Consider the following 12,393-nt stretch of genomic DNA (forward strand, 5'->3'; position numbering starts at 1 on the left):
CTTAATGCAAAGTTGGTAGCACATCAATTTTAAGTGTGCATAGTTTTTTTGTTTATGCTTAAATGCAATTCTTAATTAGGATTAATTTGAACAATCAAGATATACTGTAATACACAGTCTTTCTAAAGTAAAGGTATATTACATTAATACAAGGAAGTAAACACATTTAATGGCAGACACACCACACACATGCATTAAACACATGGAAAAGCTGGTTTAAGGTCATTGTTGAGAAAATACTTTTGGTTCCCGTCACAGTCCTCCCACATTTATTAATATACATATGACTGAGGCGTGCAGTTTTCAGCATCATTGTCTTCTGGTTGAACTGGCGAAGAGAGAATCACCCTGATTTACTCTGAAGCAGCATTTCATCATCAGGTGAAATTACTTCTTCATTCATCACATCTACTCACTCTTTCAAATGCTTTTGTTATACATATCAATTGTTTTGTGATATTAGCTCATTATGTCTACCCATGAACATTTTAATAACTTGTTCTGGAATTGTGAAATACAGTAGTTGCAGTTTTTATAAATGTACACAAAGCATTTCAAAAGCATCTTCTATACGGCAAACTACCAGCTTAGAATGTAATTATAGTGTAAAATATTTATGTTAGTTATTTTAGGAGTGCAAATATAGCACAGCAAAACAAAACAACTATTGCTGTAGTGGCAATAGTTTAATGAAAATACGATGCATTTATGGAAAAATTATATGTGAAAAGTTAACCAAATTTTTTTTTTTTATTACTGCTGCTGCTATAAAGTAAAAATTTTCCTCAGAACTAATTTCACCTTTCTGAGATTCTTTATCTGTTGTTATTAACTAATTGGTCTTGCAAACTTGTTGTGGATATATCAAGTCAGTTCCCCTTGTGTTAATGCTTTCTTTTAAAAAAAGGCACTTTTTAAATATTTTGTTATAAAACGCAAAGACATTTACACATTTTTAATTGGCTTAAGTGTTCAAATTTGAGATCACTATATAGTGTATAAATGTGTGTGTGCGTGTGTGTAAACTTTGTTCATTTTACAGATCACTTTGACATCTTCAGGAGCAGTCTGCCACAATGAGATTTCTAATCTCATTGTGTGTGTCACTTCTCCTGTTGATTAATGGTAAGAGTTTTTATAACAATGCACTTCTTCATGAATTAGCCTTAATTTTTCCTCTTTTAATCCTTTACTTTGTAAACAATGTAAAATGTGTTTTGAACATTTTAACACAATTTACTGCATTTTTCGCTTCTTTTCATATTTGCAAACAAAATTTTGCAACAAAAATGTTTATGTATGCTATGGAAGCTTGTTTCCGCCACAGAATAAAAGATTTTAAAAGATAATTGCGACTTTTTATCTCACAATTGCGAGTTTACATCTCGCAATTCTGACTTTATTTCTCAGAATTGCGAGATATAAAGTCAGAATTGCGAGATGTAAACTCGCAATTGTGAGATAAAAAGTCGCAATTATGAGATGCTAATAATGCGTGGCAGTCATTTCCTGCAAGTATAATGTGAACTGATAAGATTGATTCTTTCAGTAATACAATACAATTGTAAATACAATCTATATTGAAAAAAAAAATTGATTGTTCAATTTACTTAATTAAATGAGCTACAGCAACACAATTGCTGAACATTTTGTAGTAACTTAATTTGATTCTGTTCATTATGCAAAACTGAGTTTACTTGATTCATGTATTCAGAACACAAATTGATTATTTAACTGAATTATAGGGGGTCAGAATTGTTGCATTATTCCAAATAATTTGATTGAGGTTCACAAATAAATGTAAAGAGATTGACAAAAATTAGTCAAATTCACAAATAAATGTTAAAAATAATAATAAAATTCACAAATAGCCTATATAAAATGAGATTTGCAAATAAAAATAAATTTTACAAATGTGTTGTCACAATGTGTTATTCCTGCCGTTCATTTGTGAATCGCTTCCTGTGCATTTGTGGATGGCTTCACGCATTTGTGGATGGCTTGTAGTGCATTCACAGCATACATTTGTGGATTGTGAAACACTTCTGGCATCAATATGTGCAGACAAATCCACAAATAAGTGGACTCCACCCAGACAATCAGATAACAGCCACATTACGCACCAATCATAGCATGTTCTCGCTACAGACAATCATGTTTTGCATTAGACTCGGGGAACAGATTCATTTTGCACCACTATCCACCCGTTTTCTTGTTTTCCCTACACTTGGGTGCACACTAGGGTCAGGTTTACACTCCAGTTGCATATCACTATATCCTTCCCCCAATATCCCACGATAAACACACATAGACACCAGATAAGTTCACCAATAAATGTTTATTGTTCTTATCTGTAAGTTATGTCTCGTTTTCAGTTGTTTTGTTTGTGTTTTAGTTCATTTCGCATTTTAGTCCAGGGGAGTAGTCCAGAAAGCAGGTTAGGTGACATACCTCATCACCTCTCAACTTTCAGTTCCAAAAAACGAACGTAACTATCAGGTTATATAGCATAGCAACCTACTCTCTGAACATAACCTGCTCCGGAGCAGGTTCTGTTCCAGGGTTAGTTTACTTCAGAAGTGTTCAGCACTATGCTGAGGCTCCAGTGGGCGTGACAGATTGCACACAATATTATATATGGTAATCGTGATTTTGCCAAGTAAGACATGTTCCTGGATCAACATATTTTGTTGATCCTGGATAACATTCCTGTCCCAAAATGTAGTCCTTACCCTATCCCTACCCCTAAACCTAACCCTACCCATAACTTTTCCCTAAAATCAGAGAGTGATAGGTGAATAACACTGATGTTGAAGGCACCTCACTCTGGTTCTAAGCCTAAACTTAACATAAACCGTAAACTTGTCTCTCAAATCTAATTGGTTGATTGGAAAGTTGTTCCAGGATCAACAAAGATGTTGATCCAGGAACATGTACTCACTTTCACATAGTTATATCATTAAAGCACTATTAAAATAAAGTAATGTTTATTTTATTGTACTATATAGTAGATGTAATTCTCATCACACAAATTGCTGATCTACATTCAGACGGCCTTTTTTTTTTGGAACGGCATTTTCTATGCTATAATGTATTTCTATAATAAAATACATATATGATATGATGTGATATATATCTTACCTTTCAAGCAATGTGGAAGCAAAATGACTACCGTTAAACAAAAAATAAACTTATACAGCCATGTTATCTTTGCAAGTTTAATCAGTCTTTCTTTTTTTATGATATGATTAGCATTAAACAAACGATGCAGGTCTTATTCACAGTGATTAAAGATTATTAAACGAAAAGATTGAAAAATGATCACATAACCACCAAAGATCTTTCTGGATCGTGACCGGGTCGGGTTTGCCATTAGCTTCTAACCTGAGGTGTATTCCAGAAAGCAAGGTTAACTTACCCTCACATATACCCTGAACTCTCGGTTTATTAACCCAAACCTGGCTTACTCGGGGTTTGCTGGTTCCAAAAACTCATTCGGGAGTAAATTCATCCAATTTTAATCCCATATAAAATCGTTATAAGAAAACGCTTAATGTGACATCTGATATTTTTGTACATAGTATACTTTTAGTATGATGTTTAGTGAGTTTGGTCTTTTAATATCACTGTCTTGGTATATTATGCCCCATTAAGCGTTTGCTTAGAAAGGTTCTCTTTCATCATCTCGTTTTGAGATCCACCTATGGGAAGGGCATCCTGTACCTGACCTTTGCAGAAGCATCCAATTGCACCAAGTCTGGCTAACAGACAGAAGCGTGCAGCCAATACGTAAGGCATATAGCTGTCAGGCGCGCTCCTCCCCCTCAGTTGACATTCGCTTCTCGCGATCTCTGCAGTCTGCACTGACACAGTTCGGTTGGATTAACGTTACGCTGGTCACTTTCGAGTCTTCAGGAGGACATATCGCCAGATCAGCCTCCGCCAGACGTGAGTGACAGTCGTTTCTTCAGCCTATCCGCTGTGTTTTTTGCATCCGGAGCCGCCCGCGCTCTCACTTTCCTTCACCTGCTCCTCCTTACAGGGCTGCCCGCCATGGATTTTTCCGAGTTCTTCACCGCTGGCCCACCCATGGCTATGTGGCCGTCTAAACCGCCGCTTCTCCGGGTAACAGCCTATCACGACGAGCCTGCCCGGCCGCGTGTGGTGCTCTCATCGCCGCTAAGGACCCTCTCGTTCTGCGCGGTCTGTTTGGGCTTAACACGCTCAAGAAGCTTTGGAGAACCCGGAGATTTGCGGTCATTATAATTGCTACCCATGTAGCTTTTACTAAGCCGGTTTTTATTTGCACGACCCAGCGCGCCGTGCTCGGCCTTTCTGACTCGGATGGGGGACACGGTGATGATGACGCGCTACCGGGGGACTCCCGGAGCGCCACCTCTCTAAAATATTTAATATAAATATAAATTATAAATATTTAGCCCAATCTGCATTCCCTGAAGAGGACATCTTCGCGGGAAAACCTCACTTTCGTTGACGAACCGGCCGGTTCCGGCGACGGGGATGACGCGGTCCTTTTAGCGTTCCCTAGGCTAGCGCTCACGCGGCTTTGCCTCAGTCCATCCTCCTGGAAGTTTGTGAGCGAGCGGCCGTTCGTCTCAACATTGTGTGGGCAGCTCCACAGAGCGCCACCGACCAGGAAATAGGAATATTTACGATGGGTAAGCGCTGGGACCACCCTGAGGAAACAACTCTTAAAACCGTTTTTTCCAGCATTCGCGAAGCTCATAAGCACGGCTGGAGTGTCCCGCTAGACTGTTAACACGGTCTCACGGGCCTTGATGTGTTACGATTACGGGTTGAGGCTTTCAATTTATGCCTTCCTAGGAAGGCGGCCCCGAACGCAAGCAGCCTGCCTGTTGTTCGACCGTTGGGAGTATCGAGCCCGCATCACGGGCCACGAGCCCTCCGGATTCTCTCCCGGTCCCGGAACCCCTGTCCAAAAGACACAGGGTCTCCCGCGGACGGTCGGTTAATCCCGTCTCGTGGCTGCCCAGCCCATGTGTTTTTAGTGGACGTTGTGTGTGGAAGGCTTCGGCCCCTGTGTTCCCCAACACAAAACACACACATAACTAAATAACACTTTTAAACAAACAAATTAAATCAATCCGTTACAGAGAGAGTATCTCTCTCCGCAGATATTATTTTTCTGCCTGCACTTGAGACTGCCCAGTTCATGTGTTCAGGAGATGTGTGTTTTCCCCCCACTTTCAGGGGGCAACTTGTGAGGGAAAGTTTAGCACAGTGGACACCACACTATGTTCCACTCACTCTGTCAATAAAGGCTTCGGCCCCAGTGTTTGCTCAACACAAAACACACAAAGTTACGAATCAAATTAATTCATTTTGGAGAGAAGACCTCTCTCCACAGAGAAAACTTCTCACTGCAGAGAGAGGAAATCCCTCCGAACCCCTGCATGTCGCCTCTAGTGTGCCCACTAGATGGTGCCTTTGCATCACAAATGAACCAGCTGGGTCCATACAGCCCCGCTCTGGCCCGAGCGGGGGCGCTCGTGAGTCACGAAGCGGCTTGGCAAGCCGTTTCAGCGCCCGAGTGGGTTTTGCGTACCGTAACCCAGGGTTACAGGCTGCAGTTTGCAATAAAACCTGCGCTTTTCAATGGCGTTCTCTCTTCTCACACAGAAGAAAATGCCTCACACATTCTGAAAGAGGAAATTTCCTCCCTCCTAAACAAGGGAGCGATTCAGATGGTGCCACCCAATCTGATAAACCATGGTTTTTATTCCTGGTATTTTCATGTTCCAAAAGGCGTGGCGCCCCCCGCCCTATATTGGACCTTCAAGTGTTGAACAAACACTTGAGGAAATACAATTTCAGAATGTGACACAAGGCTCTCTCGCCCGTGCCATAAAGCAGAACGACTGGTTCACATCAGTCGATCTGAAAGATGCTTTCTTTCACATAAGCATCTACCCTCCACACAGGAAATATCTTCGTTTCGCCTACCAAGGCATTTGTTACGAATTCACAGTTCTTCCGTTCGGGCGCAATTTGAGTCCCCGAACTTTCTGTCTGTGTGCGGAGGCGGGCGTGGCGCCCCTGAGACTATCAGGGCTGAGAATTCTGACTTACATAGACGATTGGCTCATCATAGCCAAATCGAAGGAGAAGGTGTCGCTGGACACCGGCCGGGTGCTCGCGCACATCACATCCCTCGGGTTCGAGGTGAATGCGAGCAAAAACAATCTGACTCCCAGTCAGAATGTCATTTTCCTGGGCTTGGAATTGAACTCAGTCTCCATGCGAGCGCGTCTCTCGCAAGAGCGCGTTCGCTCGCTGATGGACTGTCTCAGTTCAGAGAAGGGGCGAGAGTCCAATATCGCACATGCCTCAGGCTGCAGGGTCTCATGGTTTCATCTATCCAAGTTGTGCCATTGGGTCTCCTGAGAGTGAGAGCGTTCACGAAATGGGTTTTGTCACTACATTTCAGCCCGATTCGCGATCTCTGCCGCTCGGTAACAGTGACACACGCCTGTTTGGCGGCCCTGCGCCATTGGGAGAGCGAGAACTTTTACGCACGAGGAACCCCCCTCTGGACGGTTACGATGAGGAAAGTTTTGACGACAGATGCGTCCTTAACAGGCTGGGGAACCACCCAGGAAGGCAGAACGGTGAACGGTCTGTGGCTGAGCAGACTACGTTCAGCGCACATTAACCATTTAGAGCTTTTACCATTTGGAAAGCTCTGAATCATTTTCTGCCTCGCCTGCAGGGACATCCCGTTCTAGTACGGTGCGATAATACCACGGCAGTGGCTTATATCAACCGTCAGGGCGGCATGCGCTCGTCGAAACTCCACGCTCTAGCTTACAGGCTTTTGGTGTGGAGCAGACAGGTTTTTCTGTCATTGCGTGTGACTCATGTTCCGGGCATTCTGAACAGAGGCGCGGATCTGCTATCGAGGGGAAACCCAATCTACGGGGATTGGTGTCTTCACCCGCAGATAGTGGAGATGTTATGGATGAGATTCGGACAGGCAGCCGTAGATCTTTTCGCCTCGCGCGAAAACCACCATTGTCCTATGTTCTTCTCGCTGAAGGACGTGGACGCGCCCCTCAGGGCAGACGCACTGGCCCACCCATGGCCCAAAGTACTGCTGTATGCTTTTCCTCCCCTGTGCCTGATAATTTCACACTGGCCAGGGTGAGATAGCACGGCCTGTCTCTCATTCTGATAGCATCCAGGTGGCCCAAAGCCCCGTGGCCGGCAGAGATAACCCCTCCATTATACGCCGAGCCATGGCGCCTCCCCCCTCGCACGGACATACTGTCCCAAGCCAACGGGGAGATTTACCACCCCCACCCGGACAGGGTGGCTCTCTGGGCCTGGCCCGTGAGAGGACAAACCTAAATGCACTGGGGCTCCCGCCGCGTGTAATCGCCACTAATCAGAATGCCAGGGCCGTTTCCACGCGATCCCTATATGGCTGTAAGTGGCAAGTGTTCGAAGGGTGGTGTGATGGGCGTGGTCTCACATCTTATCAGTGCTCGGTGCCTGATATTTTATGTTTCCTGCAAGACCTCATGGAAAGAGGCAGGTCCTTTTCCACCATTAAGGTCTACCTGACTGCGATTTCAGCCTGTCATGTGGGTTTTGAGGGCTCCACCGTCAGGCAGCACCCTCTAACCCGCAGTTTTATGAAGGGTGCACGCCGCTCTTTGCCGGTCATCAGGAGATCTGTTCCAGAGTGGGACCTCTCCATGGTGCTGGAAGTGCGGTCTCTGTATCCTTTTGAGCCTCTGGGGAGAATTTCCCTTAAGCTGCTGTCCCTCAAAACAGCTTTGCTCTCGGCCTTGGCATCTGCTAAACGGGTCAGTGAGCTACATGCACTCTCGGTTCACCCCTCGTGCGCCAAATTCTCCCTAAGTGGAGATAAGGTTTCCCTTAAGCCTAACCCGGCCTTCATGCCGAAATGCTTCCCTGCGTTCACTTTGGAGGTTTTGGAGCTATCCGCTTTTCACCCTCCACCCTTTGCCTCCCTGGAGGATCAGGGGCTGAATGTTCTGTGTCCCGTTCTTGCTCTGCAAGCATATATGACCAGGGCCAGTGCTTTCCGCAAGAGCGACCAGCTCTTTGTTTCAAGGGCTCCCCCGCACAAGGGGAGTCCCATTTCAAAGCAATGCCTCTCACATTGGCTTGTGGACGCTATACTATGGCTTATGAAGTGAGTTGTTTAAACTCACCTAAATAGTGTTTTAGACGGCTAGCTGTAGTCTCGCGCTAAAGTCCCGTGGGAACTCAGTTGTAGCCGGAAAAAGTGCGCGTGATTTTTTTTTTCCCAAACCACTTCAGCGGAAATCCCGCCCTGCAGCTGATTCTAAGGTTTTCATTGGTCATGTCAATCGTCACTGTAACCTAAACCAATTAAATCAGCTGCAGGGCGGGATTTCCGCTGAAGTGGTTTGGGGGAAAAAATCGCGCACATAGTGCAGGTGGGAGGAGCGTCGTGTTCCGGCTACAACTGAGTTCCCACGGGACTTCAGTGCGAGACTACAGCTAGCCGTCTAAAACACTATTTAGGTGAGTTTAAACAATGGCTAAGTTGCTAAACGCATCTTGTTGTCATGTAAGGGCCCTGTTCATGTTGGACAGACATTTTAATTGCATTTTGTGTCTGTTAAGAGGCACAAAGACACTCTTTAGGTTTATGCCCCCAAAACTGCCGTTTTAGCTGAATGGGAGCTCTGGGCATTAACTGTAACAGCTCCGCGTTGCAAGCACCGATCCGGTTCGTTTTTTTTTCTATAGACAGTACTCACAAAGGTAAAACGATCAAGATTAACTTAAAAATTCACCGGAGTTCTCCTTTAATACAATTCTGTTTAGTTTACCAAATGCTTTGACAATCACTATTCAATTATTGTGATGCAAGTTTGTTTTTTTACATCCCCCCAATCCCCCCTATTCATTAGTCAGCTACTTATTGATGCTTTTCTGTATATTTTGAATAACGTGACGCTTCCATAAGGCGTGGTTCCCATAACAGAGATGTAAAGCTTCTCTGGCATTTCAAAGGCTCATAAAATATAATACTGTGAATTGCTTGATGCACAGTCTAATGGTCTAATGAAATCCAAATTTTAAACATCTTTTACTTTACCAAATTTATAGGCCTTTTACTTCCTTTTTGAGCCAATGCAGATGAATGAGTAAAGTTATTTCAGGGCAAGACCGCCCTGATTGTAAAGCACATCGTGATTAGTTGGATCGAAATCATGCTATTGGTCAGCGTAATATAGCTGTTAGCTGATTGGCTTAAGTAGATGTTGGGTGGAGAGCATTCCACTTATTTGTGGATTTGACTGCATGTCTTGAAGTGTTTCAAAATCAACAAATGCATGCTGTGATCTACAGATGCACAAGAAGCGATCCACAAATGCATGCAGCCATCCACAAATGCAAGAATCGATTCGCAAATGAATGCCAGACAGAGTTGTTTGTGACATATCACTTTTATAATATAAAATAATAATAATTTATTTGCAAATCTCATTTTCTTTGTGAATTTCATTCTTTTTTTAAAACTCTTTACATTCATTTGTGGATCTTAATCTATTTGTGAATTTCATTCATTTTTGTGAGTCTCTTTACAGTTATTTGTATATCTCAGTCTATTTATTTGGAATAATGCAACAATTCGGACACCATAGAATTAATAGGCAATTCATTTTCTTTAGTTTCCACCGTTCTTTGCATAGGACTGAATCAGGAGAGTAAATTATGAAATTAAGTATTAAAAACAATATTAGGTATATTAAGTATACAATATAAAAACGTCTAAATGAACGTTCAACACAGATAAAACTCTAACTCAGAATGGACACTGCTCTCACACATATTGCTCTTACACTAACCCTTTCCTTCATGACAGTTGCTTTCAGCATCAGTGAAGATCCTTGTTCCAACTATGAATCTCTGGATCGTCCCTGGAGAGCCACAAATGAAAGTGGATTATACATTTGTGATGACTCTTTCTCCTGGAATGGCTGGTACCGTTTTTTCTACAATGGAATGGACATCCGAATGCCAGAGAGCTGTGTTAGTGAAGACAGCTGTAACACGGACATCAGTCTGTGGCTCAACGGTTCCCATCCTCAGATAGAGGACGGAGTGGTGACCAGGGAGGTCTGTGGGGCGAGTATTTTTAATGGCTGCTGTGATGATCGATTCTCCCCCATCAGAATCAAAGCTTGCCCAGGCGATTTCTATGTCTATGAACTTGTGAAGCCACAATATGGGTGTTCAGGATACTGCACTGGTACTGTTTTTTTTTTAGTTTTTTTTTTTAGCTTTTTATAATGTATGTTGTATGTGAACATTCATTTTCACTAATGTCTTTATTCCCTCTTTTTAGATATCAGCACAATATCCCAGACAGCTTCCACTGCAAGTCCAGCTATGATTACTGAATCCAGCCTTACCATGTGTAGGTTGCTAAATACTATAAAATAATGAATCGTAAAAAAAAAAAAAAAAAAAAAAAAAAAAGGTCATTTATGCACCATTATGTTGTTCCAAAATGGTATTCATTTCTTTCTTCTGTGGAACACATTTTGAAGAATGTTGGAAACCAGTTTTGATGACCATCAACTTGCACTGCATGGACAAAAACACTTAGATGTTTCTGAAAATATCTTCTTTTCCACAAAAACTACAACTAATTCTAAGGGATTAGAGGAGACCACACCACAACTATAATAATATTATAACAATAATGACAGTGGAATTTAGGTTGGGTTAAATTTTACTGTAACAATTTTTTCTCCATCCAGCTGATGAACACTGACAGCTGATCAAAATCCATTCAAGTGTGCGCTGTGGTTATGTTTGCAGCAGTCTTTTAGTTTATAGTTGCTTTAAAGTACATAAGAACATTATAGTCCATCAGTATATACATTAATATAGTTCTGTCATGAATATGTTCATGTCTCTCGGAGCGTTTGGCATGGTAATGGATATGACAATGTTGATATGTTTGGTCTTGGCGGATTAGATATGCTACTGTACACTGCTGCTGGTTTTATTGCTGCTGCTGCAGAGCAAGTACGGGACTTGCTACTAGTGCCAATACATACATGACACGCTGCTGTGAGCAAGTAAGATATGCTGCTGCTGTACAATATAGCCTACATGAATTATCCGTAGCAGATCTATGCAGGTGGAGCTGGGGAAGGTGGAGGGTTTCTGAAAGCGCGCAAACTCATTGGCTACGGATACAGCAGGAACCAATCAGCTTTGCCCTATAGATAACGATGTGATTACGAGCAGGTTGAGTTAGGACTTATTAGCCTGCACCATCTAGAGTTTCATGACAGAACTTTGTATTTATCATTATTATAGTGATTGTTCTTGGTTTCAATGGGTGTTAGAGTCATTAAAATCCCCAAAACTTGTAACCATAGGATAGTGCAGTGGTTTTCAAAGAGTTACACTAGTTTCACACAGTACCATAGCTGCTTGTTATGTGAAAACTTTATGCTCGAGTGCTTAAAATCAAATGTTGACAAAATGTATTAATATTGATGTATTTAGTGCACGTTGGTCCAAAAATCTACTAAATCAGTAACATGAAATACAATGAACAGAAAATTTTGTATATACATTCACCAGGTTTTTAATCTGTGATATTCTTTTTCCATCCTAACATAACTTGTCCATGTTGGCATCTGCTAATTTTACTAGCTTCAAAGTGACATGAATTTGCACCACAATGATGTAAAGTTTGATTTGATTTGTATTTAGCATTGCTTTTCCTTGTTGTTTGTGACAAGGATATACCCTACAACTTGACTATATCCATACCCTACAACGGGAGTAGTTTAGCCATAAGAACCTCCCACTGGTACCAAACTGTCAGGATTTGAAATAACGTAACTTATTTCTTCTGGTCTCAGCAGCTGCCATCAACACTGATCCATGCTACAACTACAACATTCTCGACAACTACTGGAGAAACACACTCAATTACTGGCATATGTATGGATATATACCTGGATATGATGATTCCCGTGTTGACTGGCATGGCTGGTATCGTCTCTTCATTAATGGATCGAGTGCTCAGATGCCTGAGTGGTGTTTCAGTTATATGTCATGTGGAGGTTTTAGTTCTCTGTGGCTTGATGGCTCTCATCCTCAGCTGGAAGATGGAGTTGTTACTCGTGACGTCTACGGCTCTGTTAATGACCAGTGCAATTCCTACAGATCTGACCCAATCCAAGTTAAAGCTTGTCCTGGAAATTACTATGTCTACAAACTTACAAAGCCAAAGCCGTCGATCCCAGTGCCTGTATATTGTGCAGGTACAGTTATTCTCCTTCATGAATTATATTATCACCTTTCATATGACAACTGCAT

General features: G+C 42.3%; 1 protein-coding gene across 5 annotated transcripts in view; it reads left to right on the plus strand.

Annotated features, from left to right (window-relative positions):
- The first annotated feature begins 269 nt into the window (after positions 1-269).
- LOC309485165 (IgGFc-binding protein) overlaps positions 270-12,393 on the plus strand; it is a 62,180-nt gene continuing 50,056 nt past the window's right edge. For 4 of the 5 annotated variants that reach the window (XM_082151827.1, XM_082151828.1, XM_082151830.1 and 1 more), the window contains exons 1-5: positions 270-381; positions 1,043-1,125; positions 9,911-10,297; positions 10,394-10,465; positions 11,937-12,338. In XM_082151827.1, coding sequence (XP_082007953.1) covers positions 1,077-1,125; positions 9,911-10,297; positions 10,394-10,465; positions 11,937-12,338 — 910 coding nt within the window. In that variant the 5' untranslated portion in view covers positions 270-381; positions 1,043-1,076. The remainder of the gene's footprint in view (positions 382-1,042; positions 1,126-9,910; positions 10,298-10,393; positions 10,466-11,936; positions 12,339-12,393) is intronic. The other variant, XM_082151831.1, reaches the window with a different exon arrangement.

Source organism: Leuciscus leuciscus, assembly GCF_965113295.1.
Source record: "Leuciscus leuciscus genome assembly, chromosome: 21".
NCBI classification, from domain to species: domain Eukaryota; kingdom Metazoa; phylum Chordata; class Actinopteri; order Cypriniformes; family Leuciscidae; genus Leuciscus; species Leuciscus leuciscus.